Raw genomic sequence first — 21,827 nt, 5'->3', positions numbered from 1 at the left:
TTACTTTTGGGGCAATTTAAAACGATTCGTTGGGGAACTTGAAGGGAACAATAAAACCACTGTCATACCCACACATTTCAGCAATAGTTTCGAACTTTAGGTTTAAGGTCGTAGCTCCACCACGATTTGTTGCTTGTCATACATACCGCTGCGGAGCTATGCAGTATGAACGTATCTCTACCAATGTGTTGGTGTTTAAAAAAAAAGAAAAAAGTTCCATAATGTGCCTGTGATGTTGTCCTGGTTACGATACACCATATCCATATAGATTATCTTGAAGTATCTGACGTTTATATGCCAAAAGTCTCTATGTACCAGTGTGAGGACGTAGAACTGAGCTCTAAGAATGAGTCTTAAATTGATCCAATTCGGATAGCTTCGATTGCCAGAACATTCAAACTGAATATTTCCCCCAAAGTGCGGCTATAGAAAACCCTGGGTCAGTGGTGTGTGTGTGTGTGTGTGTGTGTGTGTGTGTGTGTGGATTGTGTGTGTGTGCGTGCGTATGCGTGTGTGTGTGTGTGTGTATATATATATGTGTGTGTGTGTGTGTGTGTGTCTTTCTCTTTGTGTGTGTGTCTCTGTGTGTGTGTGTGTGTGTGTGTGTGTGTGTGTGTGTGTGTGTGTGTGTGTGTGTGTGTGTGTGTGTGTGTATCTGGCTGGCTGTCTGTCTGTCTATCTGTCTCTATTGTGATGTTTGTGTGTCGGTCTATGTATGTGTGTGTCTGTCTGCCTCTCGAACACCCTTCGTAAATTATCTTCATCTTGGATTTAACGTTTCACTGAAAGAATAGCTTTGTGGGTTACAGACGAAGCAGTTAAAATCTCAAGAAAAAAAGAAAAAAAACCTTTACATCCATGTAACTGGGGTAGCGTAGGGGGTTGGTGCCAAGGTAAACATTACTTTCAATATATACTTAACGGCAAAAGATAGTACGAACTTTTAAATGTTGTGTCAGACGGGCGCAGTGGCGTGGTGGTAAGACGTCGGCCTCCTAATCGGGAGATCGTGAGTTCGAATCCCGGTCGCTGCCGCCTGGTGGGTTAAGAGTGCAGATTTTTCCGATCTCCCAGGTCAACTTATGTGCAGACCTGCTAGTGCCTAATCCTCCTTCGTGTGTGACACGCAAGCACAAGACCAAGTGCGCACGGAAAAGATCCTGTAATCCATGTCAGAGTTCGGTGGGTTATAGAAATACGAAAATATCCAGCATGCCTCCCCCGAAATCGGCGTATGCTGCCTGAATGGCGGGGTACAAACGGTCATACACGTAAAAATCCACTCGTGCTAAAAACATGAGTGAACGTGGGAGTCTCAGCTCATGAACGAAGAAGAAGAGGAAGAAGAAGACATGTTGTGTCAAAGGGATTATACATGTATATATATATATATATATATATATATATATATATCAAACGCAATGGATTCTTGCTTTGAATACAGTTCACGGAGGCCATTTTACTGTGGGTTGCACGTGAATGTTAGTAATCTGCCCACGGGAACGGCGTCTCGGTTTGCACGTGAATCATACACAGTTTGTTGGCAAAGTGACTCAAGGTTTTAGGTTATTATCTTTGTTTTATTGTTTTTCATTACTACAAATTTGGCAGCAAAAGAAACACGCTGTTTACTATATTTTGCTGGAGAGCATAGACTTACAGTGCGCAGACCTACTTTCTTATCGTGTATCAGCTCTTCGAGATTTACAATTTTAGTGGAAACGTTGACACGCTTTCTTGGAGAACCGATAAAAATAATCTATATCTATATATATATACGACTAGTGTCTGTCTGTCTGTGTGTCTGTCTGTCTGTTCGCGATGCACGGCCAAAGTTCTCGGTGGATCTTTTTCAAATTTGGACACCGTATTCAGCTACACCCCGGACACAACCTCATCGATGAGATATTTCAACACGTGCTCTGCCTGGTATTCGGCTCTACTTCTTCCCGGCGAAGCCGGTACCCGCCGGGTACGGCACGAAGGAAGGGAGATAAACGCGCAAAACACTGGAGAAGAGTAAAAATAGTATAACGGGAATATGGATTGAGCGTTGTCGACAGTGACCTTCTAAAAATAGAAACGATCTTTCCTCATTCCAGTGCAGATCATCATGTAAGTCGCCATAGATTATAGAAACACGAAAATACCAAGCATGCATCCCCCGAAAACGGCGTATGGCTGCCTAAATGGCGGGGTAAAAACGGCCATACACGTAAAAACCATGGGAGTTTCAGCCCATGAACGAAGAAGTTGTTTGTTTGCTTAACGCCCAGCCGACCACGAAGGGCCATATCAGGGCGGTGCTGCTTTGACATATAACGTGCGCCACACACAAGACAGAAATCGCAGCACAGGCTTCTGTCTCACCCAGTCACATTATTCGGACACCGGACCAACCAGTCCTAGCACTAACCCCATAATGCCAGACGCCAGGCGGAGCAGCCACTAGATTGCCAATTTTAAAGTCTTAGGTATGACCCGGCCGGGGTTCGAACCCACGACCTCCCGATCACGGGGCGGACGCCTTACCACTAGGCCAACCGTGCCGGTGAACGAAGAAGAAGAAACTGCACAGAGAGCAGCCAGGATGTTTTTGGTAAGTGACCGAGAGGAGGGGTTACTATATCCCATGGGCGGGGATGTAGCTCAGTGGGTAGCGCGCTGGATTCACTGAGTTGTATCCAGTTGGCCGCTGTCAGCGTGAGTTCGTCCCAACGCTCGGCGAGAGATTTATTTATCAGACGGTCAACTTTGTGTGCAGACTCTCCTCGGTGTCCGAACACCCCCGTGTGTTCACGCAAGCACAAGACCAAGTGCGCACTAAAAAGATCCTGTAATCCATGTCAGAGTTCGGTGGGTTATAGAAACACAAAAATACCCAGCATGCTTCCTCCGAAAGCGGCGTATGGCTGCCTAAATGGCGGGGTAAAAACGGTCATACACGTAAAAGCCGTGGGAGTTTCAGTCCACGAACAAACAAACTATATCCCATGCACAAACCTGACCAGATTGGACTCTTGAGATGTTTTTCACCAGAAAGAATGTGCTTTTAATTTTACAAATCAACAGACTCGGCATTTTCCGCCTTTTTATATTTAGTCAAGTTTTGACTAAATATTTTAACATCGAGGGGGAATCGAAACGAGGGTCGTGGTGTATGTGTGTGTGTGTGTGTGTGTGCGTGCGTGCGTGCGTGCGTGCGTGCGTGTAGAGCGATTCAGACCAAACTACTGGGCCGATCTTTATGAAATTTTACATGAGAGTTCCTGGGATTGATATCCCCGAACTTTTTTCTCCTTTTTTCGATAAATGTCTTTGATGACGTCATATCCGGCTTTTCGTGAAAGTTGAGGCGGCACTGTCACGCTCTCATTTTTCAACCAAATTGGTTGATATTTTGGTCAAGTAGTCTTCGACGAAGCCCGGACTTCGGTATTGCATTTCAGCGTGATGGCTTAAAAATTAATTAATGACTTTGGTCATTAAAAATCTGAAAATTGTAAAAAAAAATAAAAAATTATAAAACGATCCAAATTTACGTTTATCTTATTCTCCATTATTTTCTGATTCCAAAAACATATAAATATGTTATATTTGGATTAAAAACAAGCTCTGAAAATTAAAAATATAAAAATTATTATCAAAATTAAATTTTCCAAATCAATTTAAAAACACTTTCATCTTATTCCTTGTCGGTTCCTGATTCCAAAAACATATAGATATGATATGTTTGGATTAAAAACACGCTCAGAAAGTTAAAACGAAGAGAGGTATAGAAAAGCGTGCTATCCTTCTCAGCGCAACTACTAAACCGCTCTTCTTGTCAATTTCACTGCCTGAACGGTGGACTGACGATGCTATGAGTATACGGTCTTGCTGAAAAATTGCATTGCGTTCAGTTTCATTCTGTGAGTTCGACAGCTACTTGACTAACTATTGTATTTTCGCCTTACGCGACTTGTTTATATTTAGTCAAGTTTTTATTTTGTTCACACAATTCAATGTATATAACAAGACATTTTCCCTTCCTTCCCTCCTGTCTTCCCATGACTGAGACTGTCTTATTTATGGATGGATGGATGGACTGAGCGAATAAAGGGTGTGGGTGGGGGTGGGGGGACGTGAATAGCGACTGGCTGGCTGAACTGCTTGCTTGGCCTCTCTACTTCACTTATGCATTCTTTCACTGGCATTGATTAATTCATTCCTTCAATTCATTCTTTCATCGTCTAACTGTTTTTTCTGCACGCTGAACTTTCACTGTTAGCTTTATTCGTTTCAGCGGCTGTCATAAATCGTAATTGTTATTCAGGGCCGGACTAGGCGAAGAGGAGGGGGGGGGGTTGCCAGTGGTAGCCCAGGGGTATGTCCCCCCCTGGCGGCAGGGGCGGATCAGTTAATTTTATGACTGGGTTTTTTCAAAAGTATATTGTGAAGATATGGGTGTGAAGGCGCGAAGCGCCGAGCCGACGGCGCAAAGCGCCTAGCTTGCTAGGGGGGTCCGGGGGCATGCCCCCCCGGAAAATTTTGAAAAAAAGGATGCAAAATGGTGCAATCTGGTGCATTCTGAGGATGATCATTACCAGTTTCAGGCAGCAGATTTTGTCACTGATTAATACCCCAAAAATTGAAACTCACTGGGGGGGGGGGAAGGGGGTCCGGAAACCCTAGAACCCACCCCCACCCCCCCTCGTTGTGGGGGTCAGGGGGCGAAGCCCCCTGAAGCTGACGAGTAGGTCATATTCTGAGATAGGAAAATGGTCGCTCCTTGCATGAAACGGCATAAAATAAGCAATAATAAAAAAGAAATTAAATAAGTAAGGTAGATGTTTAGGCTAGGGGGGGGGGGGGGGGGTTGCGCAACCCCCATAACCCCCCCGGTAGTCCGGCCCTGTTATTACTTTCTGCTGACACAACAATTTGTCTCTTGTAAAAACTGACGTTTCAGAATTTTACGAGTAGCTCGTTGTGACGCGTTCATTTAAATCCGTTTTCATTTTCAGCAACTGTTTCAAGTCAAGTGTGTGTGTGTGTGTGTGTGTGTGTGTGTGTGTGTGTGTGTGTGTGTGTGTGTGTGTGTGTGTGTGTGTGTGTGACGAGTGTGTGCGGTGTGTTCGTGTATGTGTGTTGGTCAGTGTGTGTGTGTGTGTGTACGGTGTGTGTGTGTGTGTGTGTGTGTGTGTCAGTGTGTGCGGTGTGTGTGTGTAGTACGTGTGCATGTGTGCCAGTGTGTGTGTGTGGGGGTGTCACTTGTTTGTGTGTGTATGTGTGTGCGTGGAGTGCGTGCGTGCGTTCGAGCGGCGTGCATGCATGCGTGCGTGGGCGCGTGCGTGCAGTGTGTGTGTGTTGTGTATCAGTGTGTGTGTGTATCAGTGTGTGTCAGTGTGTTTTATTTTATTTTTTATTTTTTATTTTATTTTGCTGCTGTTTGTTTCTCAGGTGTGTGTTGTTTTTTCAAGTGCTCAATCTTTTTCTTTTTATAAAACTCTTTTATTGATAAATAATCAGGATACTGACGTTTAGCGGTAAGTGGCTACGTTAACACTGTTTTCACCGTGTTGGTATTTCCTACCCTGTAAAAATGACGGTCACTGACCGTGACTAATACAACCTAAAAACACAATTCAACTTCACTGACAAACACAGCAACAACAAAAGAACACTGGCGTAAATTGTGCTTGGAATAGAAACTGAGTAAGAGAATCAGTTTCACCACTGTGTCAGTTTCACCCGGTCTCGTCCTTTCCTATAATTTTAAGGTGTTTCCAGAACACTGTAGAGCAATGGGCTACATAACATTGACATTGGCTTTGCCAAGTATCACATCAGTGATTAGCAGATGTGTGCGTGCTTGACATACGATGTAAATGAGCAAAATCTCGCTTCAGGGGCGCACACACCCACACCCAGCGACGGGGCGGGGACGTAGCTCAGTTGGTACCGCGCTGGCTTTGTAGCCAGTTGGTCGCTATCAGCGTGCCGGTGTAACACGAAATTTTTACTCCACGAAAAATTTACTCTGGAGTAAATATTTCGTACAAAATTCTTACTCCGAGTACACTTTTCGTACGAGAAAAGAACTCCCCAAGGCACGAAAAAATTACTCCCTCCACGAAATTTTTACTCCCCATTTTTTTTATTTTTTTACTTCCAGTAAAAATATCGTACGCAAAAATGGGATGCGGGCGAAGGGATAATGCCAATAAGTGATCTTGCGCACACGAATGTCGCGCTACCCTCCTTCCACCCCTTCCACCACCAAGACTAACAGGGGACAAGGGAGTAAAAATTTCGTACACCTGGCATGGGAGGCCGATTAAATTGCTCGTGTTGGGGTGAAGTAATTTATTCGTTATTTATTCGTCAGGGGAGTAACATTTGTGTACGAAATGTTTACTCGGAACTCACCTGTCTTGGGGAGTAATTTTCTCGTGCAATGGGGGAGTGCTTTTTTTCGTAAGTACGAAATGCCTACTCCGGAGTAAAAATCTCGTGGGAGTAATTTTCTCGTGTTACACCGGGTTCGATCCCCACGCTCGGCGAGAGATTTATTTCAGTCTCGGAGTCAACTTTGTGCAGACTCTCTTCGGTGTCCGAACACCCCCGTGTGCACACATGCGCACGAAAAAGATCCCACGTCCACAGCGATTCGAAAGTCTCAGGGCTTGGAAAACACGAACGAGACACGCATGCATCATCTCTCGTCAGTCTCTGATTATCATGATCGTATTTCGATACTTTAACGAGACAAACCCAATGCTGGTGTGTCGAAGAAGACAGCCACAGCGGGCTTGTTCGAATCAAAGTATCACACCATATCTTCAGCGTATTACCAACACCTGTCCCAATATAGACCAGTTGGTCTAAGAGGACGTTAAACCCTAATAGTCAGTCACACCCAGCGAAGGCACCGCCCCTCTGACACGAAGAGGATAGTGCTATTTTTAGCAGCAGGAACTACTCGTGACGTACAATGCTCGCAGTGCGCAAGTGCAAAATGGCGACCATCGTTGAAGCAAGAGGAGAATAATTCAAGGATGGAGAAAGTTAAGATGGCTCTGTGTTCAAGGTTTTTGGCCACGCACAGAAGAGATATTAGCTCTGTTTTTCTTGTGTGTGTGATCTAAAGTGTATTTTGAGTGTGTCAGTGTTCTTGATTCGGTAGAAGTTACTGGTGAACGGACAAGTGCACGATGTCGTTTCTAAGCAGTTTCAAGAAATTATTTCGTTTTGGTGGTGATGATCAAGGAAAAAAAGGACAATGGAACAAACACATAAAGAAAGACATCGATCCTCTGACGTTTTGGGATATTATCGGAGAACTTGGGGATGGAGCGTTCGGCGTTGTGAAAAAGGTGAGTGATATTGATAATAAAAGACGGGATTAGTCACACTTGTCACTCAGCAGAATCGTGTCAAGCTGTCACTGGCAAGTTATCGAATGCACCGTCTTCTTTTTGGGAGTGTTACACGTTTGAGCGAGCAAGTTGTATACATAATTTAGCAACGGCTGCAATGTGTGCCTCATTCATCGCACAGATGACTCTTGTTGCCTCGTGAGGAATCAAGTTTGCAGAGAAGAAGAGCAGAAGGCTACGCGGAGGGGTCAATCAAATAGGCGGGGCACGTAGGTCAAGATCATAACTATTGCAATGCAACGTCCTGCTCCGTATGTTGACAGTTGTATGTTGACAGTTGATCACCAGAGGCTACAGGCGTGATGGCACAGATTGTAGCAGTCAGTTCTGCTCTTGATTTAGTGACACAGCAGCATACATTTGTCCAACAGCTAAGATTATTCGTTAGTGGTATAGAAAATACTGATCAACAATTGAAGTCAGTTTTCACTTTCATGTTCTACCTATTTCTTATTTTTTTGTTCTTTTGGCAATGGTGAAATTTCAGCAATCGTGTACGTGTCATTCGGGACAGTGGACATGCCACCTGACCTTTTGTCACTGTCTCAACATTGTATTTGTATTTGTCATCCAAGGGACAGACTAGCTCGATGTTGCCACTCTACAAAGTAACTATAAGACTAAGTTAGTACGTAAAACTTACTAAGAGTAGTGGAGAATCATTACATTTTACATGCATGCATGCCCATTATAGACCTAAAGTACAGCTCTATGGCTCTGAATTGTTTGGAATCTACTTTTCTTTAGGTGTTGTGCTGGTCTGAAGACATAGCCGTGGCATTGTTCTTTATAGCATTCAGCACTTCGAACACTATTGCCACTCACCAAGCAGAAGTTTTTAGATAGATTAAGCGAGCGTCTTGTTTTGTGCACTAGTTTCCTGGTTGGTTGTCTAACCAGGTTATTTTACATCCTCTTTCTTCTGTGTTTCTTGTGGACTGTAGTGTTAGTGTTACTAGCTTAAAACATTTCTTTTCTTTCTTTCATTCTGTTTTTGTTTGTTTGTTTGTTTGTTTCAATGTTTCATGTGTTGTTTTGTTTAACGTAAGGTTTTCTTTGAGTCTAACAATAAAAAACGCTCGCGCTGGACCCGAGTACTCTTCAGATTGGCTCGCTCCCCCAGTATGAAAGTTTTTGTCTTGTGCACGTTTAAGACCAAGTGATTGATCTGTGTGAATTACAGGCATTCCCTTTGCTATATAAATACATTGCATGCGAGCCGAGGATGTGCGTGGTGACTGGCCTTTCTCTTTTATTTGTAATTTGATCACAGTGAAAATGCACACATTCACACACACACACACACACACACACACACACACTCTCTCTCCCTCACTCCCTCTCTCTCTTCCTCTCTATCTCTCTCTTACACACACACACACACACACACACACACACATGAGTACAGACTCATGCACGCGCATGCACACACACACACACACAGTAACACTAACACATGTGCACAAAATGAACACACACACACACCGCGCGAGAGAAAAAGACGTCAAAGACTTTTGACCGTGACGTAATCTTTTTATGACGCTATATTTCTCGTCAATGTGTGACACGTTCGGCTGTTCTATGAGACTGCCTGGCTGGCTGTGGCTCCGCGAATTCCCCCCGCCGCCAAGTCATTTTTTGGTGGTTTATTTCGCATAAATTTAGGTCCCAGGTAACATTATGAAGTTTTAATACGATCAATCGGACCTATTATCAAGTTAGTGTATCAACTTTTGAACGAACTGCGCCCAGTAGTTTCCCAGCAATAAGCTGTTAAGTCGAGACACACACAGACAATTAAAGTCTGCTGGACCCTTGTACTAGCGTACTCGGGGATAACATGTTCTTCTAGTACCAGGTTAGACTTACAATAACTTTGATTTCATAGCAAGGAAAACATGTGTACAGTACAGGGAAGTGTACACCTGAAGCGCTTAAAAAATGAACAAGATATTGAGCAAGCTGTGTAGCTGCAGTGGTGTGATAGATTGCACTTGCAATAGCATACATGTGCAAAATGCATGCGATAAAATGTAGCAAAAATTAGTTCATGATCATTGATATAATAAAGAACACAGAATACTTCAATAGATAAAGCCAAAAAAGAAAAATGCAATCAAATTGTTTCCAATTCCCCGACCGACCCTAGTTTTTCCTCCCAACCCTTGAATTTAAAAAAAAAAAATTAGAATTTATACAGTGACTGAGTGAGACTAAAAGTTACTGTAACTTTGATGATTTTGTGGGTACAAAATCAAGTTTAACAAAATATGAGAAAGGTGTTGTTTTTTAAAAAATTTGTTACAGCAAATTTTGCTCTTACTCAGTTACTGTCTTAGCTGTGACACATTGCAAAAACTTTTTTTCATTTCTCGCGTATTGTTGAATGCATGCATTGCATACATGTGCACACATACTGTACATGTATGATTAATTACCCTGAGGGAAAACGCTCAATCAATGTAAAGCTGCAATGGAGGAGTGTGCATTCATGAATAAAACTGAACTAAAGCAGCTGTGCGTAAGTCAGATGCAGCTTAAATACATGATGTGACAGTAAGTTGCATAACTAGTCATTAGTGGAAATGAGACTTGTACATGTATTGTACTTGTTATTGTGACACACCTGTTGGAGTGGTTGCTGACACTGTGACAGTGACATTGACAGTCACAAATTTCTTATCAGAATTAATTGCGTAGGACAATTTTTAAGCACCAAAGTAAAAAAAAACCCACATAGTTTTTCTGTTAAAATTTGGTTTCTGAAGGCTGTTCTTTTATTGCCAGGTTCTGTCAAGCTAAATGAAATTCCCACTTGTTTAATCAGAAGTCAAAGCAATGTTGCCTGCAAAGTCAGAGGTTAACAGCCAGTCGAAAACACATTTTTTCTATGCATTAATCATTTCAATAAACGGATGAGGTCTGCCTTGCATAAGTTACCAACAGAACAGCTTCTGGACGGACAGAAACAAGTGCAACATTAATGAGAACTTCAACTGCTGAGCTGTCCAGAACAACATCTTAAAACTGAGAAAAAGGATATTAGCAATTCAAGTAGTCTAGGACTTATTCACTTCATGTCCTAAGATGCCGGACACTATCGTTGTTAGTGTCCGACCGAGGAGAGAGAACAGTTAGTGCTTTGATCAGGCGGCCATAGCCCTAATAGAGCAGTCTCCGTGGCATAGTCTCCATAAACCAATCTCAAACCTCCTTATAAAAAGCTGTGGTTAACAAGCTGATCTCCATCTACTGACCTGTACCCACGTCTGAATAGCTGCTACAGATGATGGTTCGCTGGGGAATAAGAACACTTAGGAATGCCTCGATTCGATCATCTGACTTGGTTGTCTGAAGATAGTTCGCGCGCTTTGAGAGCACGACCGTGTGGCCAGGGCAGTGTCGGTTTTTAGCGGAGGAGCAACTAAATGGTCACTTTGATGAACAACATGCACAGTTACATTACCTTCATCAAATCAAACACTCTGACGAAATACATCGGCCACGGGGAGTCAGGAAACTCCACAAAATCACTGAGACGCAAGAACGAGTACGTTGCCCTACGACGTCAAAGTGCTCGCAACGAGGAGATAGGACACGAACATTTCCATGATGCTGTGCAAAGCACACTGTAGATAGCTACATTATATCTATCAAGAGACAATTTTGTTAACTCGGTAAAAACGTATATTTGCTGCCGAGTACTGGCAGGGCAACGAAAACGGCACACTTTGGTAGATTTTAAAATTCATTACAAGACAACTTTAAGTACAGAACGAGTCACAAAATAGGGTAACTAAGAGAAGGCCTTGGACCTATTTTCCCATAGAGGATGTGCCATTGTGCCAAGACCATGCTAGCATTATTTTCAAACCACTTTTACAGTCATTGTTATGTTTTAAATTCAAATGAAATGCATCTTCAACTCAAGGCGCAGGGATCTATTTATGCCATTTATGTGAGATGGAATTTTTTACACAATACATCACGCATTCACATCGACCAGCAGATCACAGCCATTTCGGCGCATATCCTACTTTTCACGGCCTATTATTCCAAGTCACACAGGTATTTTGGTGGACATTTTTATCTATGCCTATACAATTTTGCCAGGAAAGACCCTTTTGTCAATCGTGGGATCTTTAACGTGCACACCCCAATGTAGTGTACACGAAGGGACCTCGGTTTTTCGTCTCATCCGAAAGACTAGCACTTGAACCCACCACCTAGGTTAGGAAAGGGGGGAGAAAATTGCTAACGCCCTGACACAGGGTCGAACTCGCAACCTTTCGCTTCCCGGAGCGCAAGTGCGTTACCACTCGGCCACCCAGTTGAAAACACAACTAGAAATTTATTGAGGGGGTCCCAGGATGCACTTAATCTATCAGTATCAAGAACAAGTCCAGGGATACACTAACAAGTATAACGTTATGTAATTGTGCGTACCGTAGGCACTGTTTTTATACTTAAGTCGTCAGCTAAGCCTATTAACTTAATTAAGTGCTACTAGCACCAATGCCAATTTCACAAACAACATCAAAAAGGAGACTGTTCAAAGCCGATGCAGCCGAGCTGCGCCCAGCAAATTCAACATTAAGGTGTCAGTGCCAAGCCCTGAATTAACAACGAAAACAAATCGTTTCATTGTATTCTCCTGGACTGAAGATAAGATTCGAGTTCCTATTCAGCATAAGGTCCAGGATCCAAGGGAAAAAAAAGGATAAAATTTCACAGGGGGAGGAGGTGGGGGGAATCCAAAGGGTGTCACTGTCAGACTCAGAGTGAGCATTCATATAATATGACATAAAATACGGGTTGCTGTCTTAGTGCTTTACAAATTATACAAGTCATAGGAGTAGGATGGCCTCAGGCAAATATAGAGGGATCCATGTCAAAACGTGAGCATGGGCTTGAGTCCAAAGCTTCTTTTCCTAATGCCGCGGTCCCTGTCATTCACTGGGGCTGACTTTGCTGGATTAAGAATACAAGTGTAAAACTACATAAGAGGATTCTGTCTTGGGTGGCTGGAGGATAGCCAGCTTCAAAAAAATGATCAATGCTACTGTTCTTCCAGGCTGTCTTTGTTATGTTTGTCACACTCACAGTCAGGGGTGAATAAACTTGAGTTTAATTTTTAATGAAAATAAGAAGACAATTAACACACTGCACATTGTTGTTGTCTTTGTTGAGTAACATTGTATATATATTGAAAGTCTGCTTGAATAAAAGGAGCTTATGACAGTTTATTCCTGTTTTGGTTTTGGTTTTGTTAGTCTTTCCCCCTCCCCGGGTCAACTTTGGTGTTTTTCTCTGTTTAAAGTCCCTATTAATGCCAATTTTGTCTTATCGGAATGTATAAAAGTGTTTGAATTAGACAATCTGCACCAACATATCAAATATCGAATGGGAAGAGTGGAGAATGCACCTTTATTTTCACAGGGAAAGTGCAAAATTTGATGCACAATCAATGGGTGAATTTTGTCAAAAAGACACATGAACCTTCTCTGTGTTGTTTCTTGTGGATTGTTACCCTGTTACATAGCAGCAGCCACTCGCTGACTTGATTTACAAGTATGTTAAATCCTGAAATATTCTCACATAAATTTGCACAACTATGCTTAACCACGGGAAACACGGTGATTTATCCTTTTTCGCTTATTTTGGTCTCAGAGAGAGCGACAGCCTCACAGCCACGCTTTAGATGAGAGAAAATTACATATTGAGACTTTCGATGCAACAGTAGGAGGCTAACCTTATCTGAACCTGCTTGAAATTGAAAAGGGGCGACTGAAAAAACCCACCGGGCTAGTGGAAACCGCTCTGCAGCTCGCCCCACTAGCTAGTGAAAATTCTAGTAAATTCTAGTCAAATGCAAATCTGTTGTACTATCGAGTTTTAAAGCCTTATAAACGCTGCGGATGCTAGCAGAACTTCTGTCGTCTGCAAAATAACTGCCATGTTCTTGTGAAACGGAAACGAAGCTCCTGTCGTATGACAGCTATTTTAATCAGGTAACACTCAGAATTTGTTATGTGGTATTCACCGGGCAAGTGAAAATTCTGGCGGGCTTAAGTGACTTCCTTGAAGTAATTACTCTCCCGGCTGGCCAGTTAAAATTTTGAGATTTGGCCATCCCTCATGGTTACTATGATAAGAACTGAATGCTTGGTGTCCATGGTGTGTGCCAAACTGCTATTGATGATGAACATGAAATGTTATTCATGGCACGTAGGTTTCTTTGATATTTCCCTCTTTAGCCCACCAACTGCACATTGACGAAATGGCATTTAACTTAACCCACCAATCGAAAAACGCCGCTTTCATGGCACAGCCTGCTCGAGTGTGTCTCTCCTGTATACAAGTTTACAACGTCACATTTAGGTATTATTTGCCCACAAATAATTAAATTATCATAAGATAATGTCATATATATATAATGGATTATTTTTCTCTTACTCTCAGGCCCAGAACAAAGAGACAGGGGCGCTGGCAGCCCTGAAGCAGGTGGACATCACCAGTGAAGAGGATCTGGAAGATTTTGCTGTGGAGATCGACATCCTTGCTGATTGCGTCCACCCCAATGTCGTTGGTCTTATCGAGGCTTTCTTCTTTGATGGCAAACTTTGGGTAAGTTAAGAGTTTAAAGAGTAAGTGTGTTGCTTTGCTTGAAGTTCTTTGTTTCCCTCCATATTGTAACCCCTATTTGGTCTTGTGCTGTTTTTGCTTTTTGTTTTCATGTGTATTCGCTGTCCAGAAGAAGCCTTTATGTATCGATTGGAGATTGGATTTCCCTTCTTTGAGTCATGTGACGTCAGAGGCCTACAAAACTTTATAATTGGGCGTTTCAGGTTGACCGAAACTTTAAAGGAACTACCAAACACACGTCATGTGTTTGATTGCATGTGTGTGTGCTGTTCAATGTCAAAACAACAACAAAGTCAGTACATGACGTGTGTTTTGTTGTTCCTTTGAAGTTTCGGTCAACCTGAAATGCCGAAATATGAATCTTATGTGTTTGATTGCATGTGTGTGTGTGCTCGTTCAATCATCAAAACAACAACAAAGTCATAGTGCCTGAAAGGAATTCGATCGATACATAAATGTTATTTGCGTGTTTGACCAAAATATGACATTTTACACAGATCGAGACAGTCATTGTTCACCTCGACCGCTAGCGCGGTCTCGGAGAACAATGACTGTCTCGATCTGTGTAAAATGTCATATTTTGGTCAAACACGCAAATAACGTATAATAATAGGCGAAATTTCAACTTTGTCATTGTCTGTTCTGTCTTTGTGTTGGTGAGTACCGATTTCTTTTGTTTTTCATCTTTGTTTTCACCCACAGTCATCTTGTTGTTTAGATTTAGGTTCTGTTAACAGGCAAAAAGTGCTAATTGTATTAAGGAATCAATCCTATGAGTATGACTATGATATGCACATGTGCAAGGATTTTTTTCTTTCTCAGGTGTTGGGGGATGTTTTGTAATAATTTGAGCACTTGGGAGAGTCATGGTAGTTTCGGGAATTAAACTTGGGTAAAGAAGATGCACAGTTCATTTTCTGAAATTTTTGTTTTAGTTTTTCTCTGGCCTTGTTTATCAGTTGTTCATGGAATTTTTCTTGTCCTAATGTTTATGGATTCTGTGTTTTGCAGATGTTCATCGAGTTCTGTGGGGGCGGGGCCCTGGACAGCATCATGGTGGACCTGGAGAAGCCGCTGACAGAGTCCCAGATCCAGTACGTGTGTCACGAGATGCTGAAGGCCCTGGACTTCCTGCACAGGCACCACGTCATTCATCGTGACATCAAGGCCGGCAACGTTCTGGTCACAATAGAGGGCGATGTCAAACTGGGTGTGTGTTACAGTCAAGCCGTCATATTGATGTACAGCGGTACCCCCCCCCCCCCCCCCTTTTCAAGACCTCCGAAAATCTGAGAAAGTCGGGTCTTAAAAGGGGGGAATCTTAAATTAATGGGGGTAAATTTACAGAAGTTATGCAGAAAAAATCTGAGAAAAATGGAGTCTTAAAAGGGAGGGAATCTTACATTGGGTGGGGGGGGGGGGGGGGGGGGGGGTTCTAATGAATCTTGTGTTCTTTGTTGTAAGGTAATTTGACTTAGTGAATTCTCTTCCTCTGAAGAAGACAGAATTCACAATAAAGGGTGATGTCAAATTGTGTGAGTGTTAAACTGATTCTGAGGAACCCCCCTTGTCACACCTTGGGAGGTGGGGGTGGGGGGTGGGGGGGGGGTTGAATTATATCTGATGTTATTTTTTACTTTTGACAGAGATTCCAATTCAACTAAAGACATAATTTTAAGTAGTGTTATTTAGAGTCGCTTTGACATCAACTAATTATTATCGGTTAATGCAAAACAAGACCTATTTTGCACAGCCATAATGGCTAACATGCCTATGTACCCATAAAACGCAGCTTTATGCAAACTTTTCCCATAAGCGGGACCCTTTCTTTATGTTCACTGATCACATTTTCAGTATCTACTGTTTAATTTGAACATATGTTAATTGTTTGACTTTCTCATTCTGTTACATAGCTGACTTTGGTGTGTCGGCCAAGAATACTCATACATCACAGAGGAGAGATACCTTCATTGGAACCCCTTACTGGTAGGCACAACATGCTCAATTAATTTATTCTGTGTGTGTGTGTGTCTGTGTGTGTTGGTTAGCTGCATATGTGAACAGAGATGATTGACCTTTAAAGCCTCAAGTGTGTGTTTTAGTCTAATACTATAAATGACTGTAGCCTCATAATCAAGAAGCATGAAAGTGACTTCATCTTGATGTTTCTGTGTCTTTCGTTTCAGGATGGCCCCAGAAGTTATATTGTGTGAGACTCTCAAAGACACACCTTACGATTACAAAGCGGATATCTGGTCCCTTGGTGAGTTGTCTTTTCCTTAATGTTGACCCACAATGCCTTTTGGCAGAATGTGAGCAGGGAGGGAATGCTTTCAGGCTTTTTGTTGTCATTGCAATTTCACGATATGCATGAGGAAGTGCTGAGGCTGGTGTCAAGGTTTTATTTTGAAATAGGGCTTGTCTTTTGCTTTTTCACTTTTACCATCAGTACTCTCTCTCTCACCATCAGTACTCTCTCTCTCTCACCATCAGTACTCTCTCTCTCTCTCTCTCTCTCTCTCTCTCTCTCTCTCTCTCTCTCTCTCTCTCTCTCTCTCTCTCTCTCTCTCTCTCTCTCTCTCTCTCTCTCTCTCTCTCCCTCTCTCCTGAATTTTGCTTTGTGTCTGCACAAAGGCAAGAGCATCAGGAATAAGAGGTGGGGCTAGTTGGAGCAATATACTTTGGTTTTTGACTCACATACGAAGCAAAAGTGAGTCTATGTACTCACCCGAGTCGTCCGTCCGGAAAACTTTAACGTTGGATATTTCTTGGACACTATTCAGTCTATCAGTACCAAATTTGGCAAGATGGTGTATGATGACAAGGCCCCAAAAAACATACATAGCATCTTGACCTTGCTTCAAGGTCATGGTCGCAGGGGCCATAAATGTTGCCTAAAAAACAGCTATTTTTCACATTTTTCCCATTTTTGGCTCACGTAAGTGTAGCCTATGCGATCGTAACTTTGTCTGTCTGTGCGTGCGTGTGTGTGTGCGTGTGTATGTCTGTGGTAGAAACTCTAACATTTGAAGACGTCACATTACATTGACGTCACATTATGACGTAAGAGGGTTAGACATCACGCGAAGGAAGTACTGAAAGTCTCGGTCATTATTATTTTGAGCGGGCCGAGACTCTGTTGGCAGTCGTGTCCAGGCTGTAAGTAGGCTATGTACATGCAGACAGACAGATCTAGATCTAGTGTCTCGCTTTCTTGCACAGTTTCACCTATGCTCTTTCTGTGTGTGTGTGTGTGTGTGTGTGTGTGTGTGTGTGTGTGTGTGTGTGTGTGTGTATGTGTGACGGAGTGATTGAGTTTGTGTTACTGTTTGTCGATTTCTTACGTGAGCCTTGATGGCTTCGCCTCTTGTCTCTGAAGTTTTTGAGATTCAATACCTCACCTATATATGATATATAGGGCAAAGTAAGCCCCATCTTTTGATACCAGTTTGGTTTACCTTGCTTCAAGGTCAAGGTCACAGGAGCTCTTCAAAGTTGGATTGTGTACATATTTTGAAGTGACCTTGACCCTGAAGTATGGAAGATAACTGTTTCAAACTTAAAAATTATGTGGGGCACATGTTATGCTTTCATCATGAGACACATTTGGTCACATATGATCAAAGTCAAGGTCACTTTGACCCTTATGAAATGTGACCAAAATAAGGTAGTGAACCACTAAAAGTGACCATATCTCATGGTAGAAAGAGCCAATAAGCACCATTGTACTTCCTATGTCTTGAATTAACAGCTTTGTGTTGCATGACCTTGGATGACCTTGACCTTGGGTCAAGGTCACATGTATTTTGGTAGGAAAAATGTGTAAAGCAGTTCTTAGTGTATGATGTCATTGCTAGGTTTAGTTATTTGACCTTCATCCTGAAGGTCAAGGTCATGTAAAGGTCAAGGTCAAGCATGTGAGTCGTATGGGCTTTGCCCTTCTTGTTTAAACTTCGTAAAGTTAAAAGGTAAAATGTTGTGTTGCTCTCACCTGGTTGTGTTCTCCATACTGTGAAAAAGTAAATTTGACTTTACAAACTGTATGTGTGTGTGCTTTATGTCTCATTGTCTTTTATCCCTCCGCAGGTATAACAATGATCGAGTTTGGACAGATTGAGCCTCCCAACAAGGAAATGCACCCCATGCGTGTGCTCATCAAGATTCAAAAGGCAGACCCTCCCATGCTGGAGCAACCCAAAAAATGGTGTGTGTGTGTGTGTGTGGGTGTGTGTGTGAGAGAGAGAGTGTGTGTGTGTGTGTGTGTGAGAGAGAGAGAGTTGGAGGGGGGGGGGTGTCATAGTCAGTGGTAGCCAGATTGGTTTTTTGTCCAAACACTGTGAATTGGAAGAAAAAGGGAGTGCCTGTTTAAGATAGTGAGTGTATGTGTGAGAGAGAGTGAGTGGGGGGGGGGGGGGGGGGTAGTGAGGAGGATCAGAGTCAATGGAAGCAAGGTTATTTTTTGTGTCTTTAATGAATAAGAAAAAAACAGGAGTGCCTTTTGAAGACAGTAAATGTGTGTACTAGCGATTTCATAATGAGTCATACATGTGTGGAACAAAGGGAACGTACTTCACATTGTTAGAAACAGCTCCCTGGGCTGACAGAAATGTTCATCAGCATGTCTAAAAAAAAGAAGAAGAAAAAGGCAGTAGTATCAAGAGGATTAACTGGAAATTTAGAGGTTGCATGCATGCTATGATACTAAGGTATTCATGCAAGTGGGCATACTTTACATCTGAAGCATATTTACAGTTACTTCCCTTTACATGACAAGAGGTCTTCTAAACTGTTCAGACCTATTTATTATAATGAAGAGAGTAATTTGTGTGTTGGTCTGTCTGTCTGTCTGTATGCCTGTGGGATTGCTACGATTATTGATTTAACCTGATACCATTGCAGGACCAATCACTTCAAGGACTTTGTCGGCAAGTGCCTCGTGAAAGACCCCACAAAAAGACCAACAGCTGCAGAACTTTTGGAAGTATGTTACAGTTTCAGCCTTTGCTCTGTGTGTGTGTGCTTGGGTGATAACTATTTTTTTTCCAGTATAATACGACATGATAAAGTGGTATTAACCCCTTCACTGCCACAGTATAACAGCATTTTGGTATTGCTGTGCGCCAGGGCAAATTTCGCTTTCTTTGGTAGGTTCACTTTTCTGTTCACTGCTCAATCATTTATTGAGATATCTCTTAGATCTTTGGCATGTGGTTTGCTTACACCCTTGGCTATTATGTGATAACATGATCATGGGACTTTGTTTGTTATTGTTATGGTAAAAATTGATATAATGACCATTTTAGTCAAAAATTACAGTTTCCAAACTTTCACACACACACTGCAGCATGTAAAACTGCAGAAAACACAGCTAAAACTGGTGTCAAATATCAGGTACTCGGCCTATAAAAGTATTCTTCTGTGTGGTAATCCATAAATCACTTCTTTTAGAGCTTCCAGAACACTGTATCATTTGAAAACGGGTCTACGAGTTGATGTCCGACTTTCGGCCGCCATTTTGAATCTTATAGGTCGGAAAAAACTTCTAAAAAAGTTTTTACCACGTGGTACTAACTTATCTGAACGGTCAATGGGAAAGAACTGTGTTTAAAACCCCTACAAGAAGTTGGACAGTGGTTACCTCCCATTTAGTTTTCACAAATGTCCTGAAAAGTGCTGATGTAAATGCCACGTATGGGCGTATGACAAACCAAACATGACCACGTACCTAGTACGTGCTGGGCAGTGAAGGGGTTAATGATAGTTTACATTTTAAGATGTCAGCATGATCAGTCTGACAATTTCAGCATATAAGTTAGGATCAGTCATTGTAATGAGACAAGTCTAATGACATCTAGTTAAGATGATCAGTGTGCATTTTCACAAAAACAACAACAATAACACTCCTTGAAATGGAAGTAGCATGGTTAGGGTACGACCTGTTCATTGCCTTGCCCATTGTTCCTGACCTACTCCTCTCATGCTGAACTTGCGAACCAAAAGGATTAAATACAGTGCAACTCCACTTTACGCTTGCCAAAAATGTGAGAAATCAAGCCTTGAAAGGGCGGGGGTTTAACAAAAAAAGAGGTAAATTGACGGACAGAACAGAAAATCTTAAAGAAAGGGGTAATATAATGCAAGTTTCACTGTACAGTGGAACAATACTTTTAAGACTTTTGAGGCCTGATCTGGGAACGCTGAAGAAGAAGAAGAAGAAGAAGACCGCCAACAATCTGAGAAAGTTAAATCTTAACAAGTCGGGTAAGGCGAAAATACAACATTTAGTCAAGCTCAGTCGAACTCACAGAATGAAACTGAACGCATTGCATTTTTTTCCGCAAGACCGTACACTTGTAGCATCGTCTGTCCACCGCTCGTGGCAAAGGCAGTGAAATTAACAATCCAGAAAAGCGCGGTAGCGGTTGCGCTGAGGAGGATAGCACGCTTTTCTTTATCTCTATTCTTTTTAACTCTCTGAATGTGTTTTTAATCCAAACATATCATATCTATATGTTTTTGGAATCAGAAACGGACAAGGAATAAGATAAAATTGTTTTTAAATCGATTTTGGAAATTTAATTTTAATCATAATTTTTATATTTTTAATTAAATCAAATATTCTTACTCCAACTCATATAGCATTAACTTTCGTTTGATGCTTAGACATTGAAGTACAGACCCTGGTAACAGGGGGAGGTAACTCCCAAAACAAAACAAAACCTTGAAGTCAAGGCCTTGGTAGTTACCTCCCCTCACCGGCAGCCCGCACATGCGCGGTACATACCGTCGGTATAGTCATTCCCAATAAAACACCACCTTCAACCATTAATAACGATCGCGGGGTAGGTTGGGAGGGAATTTACTATGTGAGTTGGGTAAGTATATTAATTAAATGAAAATTTATTGTTGAAATTTTCGATTAAATCACATATTCTTACTCCAACTCACATATATAGCAGATTGCTACAAAAGGTGGCGGGAAACTCACTTATTTCTGGTAAGAATCCGGCCTGCTTCAACCATGACTGGTAAGCAACTACTACCATCCCGGCGGGTACTAGAGAAACCCGCAGAAAGTAGTTTAAGAAAGACGTCTTAAAAACGTCCAAAACACCGCTCTGAGGCCGTTCGAGATTTAAGCGGCCCAAGCTCTGGCCCCATGAGTTCTAGGAGAATGCAGAGGAAGGACTGAACGCTCCCCCCCCCCCCCCCCCCCCCCCCCATTTGACTGCCACACTCATAAGCTTGTTCAATGAGTGTGGAAGCCCATCTAGTCAGCGCTGTTTTGCAATAATTTGCTTCTATCCGTTTAAAACAAAAGAACCTAAGATTCTGGTCTGGCACTCCAAAAGGAGCCATGCAAGACGAGTATGTTCAAAATACTCAATATCTTGCGCGATACCCGAAAAAGCATGTAATTCGCTGCCCCTTCACGGGGAAGTGAGCACCAACAAAAAAAACTTGACTAAATGTAAAAAAGGAGGGAGTCTTAAAATGGAGGTAAATTTACAGAGGTTATGAACCAATAATCTGGGAAAACAGGGTCTTAGGAAGAAGGAAGTCTTAAAATGGGGGTAAATTTACAGAGGTTATGAACCAAAAATCTGGGAAAACAGGGTCTTAGGAAGAAGGAAGTCTTAAAATGGGGGTAAATTTACAGAGGTTATGAACCAAAAATCTGGGAAAACAGGGTCTTAGGAAGAAGGAAGTCTTAAAATGGGGGTAAATTTACAGAGGTTATGAACCAAAAATCTGGGAAAA

The 21,827-nt window shown here is 42.1% G+C and overlaps 1 protein-coding gene across 3 annotated transcripts in view; it reads left to right on the top strand.

Annotated features, from left to right (window-relative positions):
• Positions 1 to 6,999: 6,999 nt before the first annotated feature.
• The window catches only part of LOC138981490 (serine/threonine-protein kinase 10-like), a 106,114-nt gene continuing 91,286 nt past the window's right edge, over positions 7,000 to 21,827 (top strand). For all 3 annotated transcript variants that reach the window (XM_070354429.1, XM_070354428.1, XM_070354430.1), the window contains exons 1-7: positions 7,000 to 7,358; positions 13,884 to 14,048; positions 15,078 to 15,276; positions 15,980 to 16,052; positions 16,253 to 16,329; positions 18,153 to 18,270; positions 18,966 to 19,047. In XM_070354429.1, coding sequence (XP_070210530.1) covers positions 7,197 to 7,358; positions 13,884 to 14,048; positions 15,078 to 15,276; positions 15,980 to 16,052; positions 16,253 to 16,329; positions 18,153 to 18,270; positions 18,966 to 19,047 — 876 coding nt within the window. In that variant the 5' untranslated portion in view covers positions 7,000 to 7,196. The remainder of the gene's footprint in view (positions 7,359 to 13,883; positions 14,049 to 15,077; positions 15,277 to 15,979; positions 16,053 to 16,252; positions 16,330 to 18,152; positions 18,271 to 18,965; positions 19,048 to 21,827) is intronic.

The sequence above is a fragment of the Littorina saxatilis genome, linkage group LG12, assembly GCF_037325665.1.
Source record: "Littorina saxatilis isolate snail1 linkage group LG12, US_GU_Lsax_2.0, whole genome shotgun sequence".
In the NCBI taxonomy this organism is placed as follows: domain Eukaryota; kingdom Metazoa; phylum Mollusca; class Gastropoda; order Littorinimorpha; family Littorinidae; genus Littorina; species Littorina saxatilis.
The sequence above is the reverse complement of the archived record's forward strand: the minus strand, read 5'-3'. Positions and strand labels throughout refer to the sequence as shown.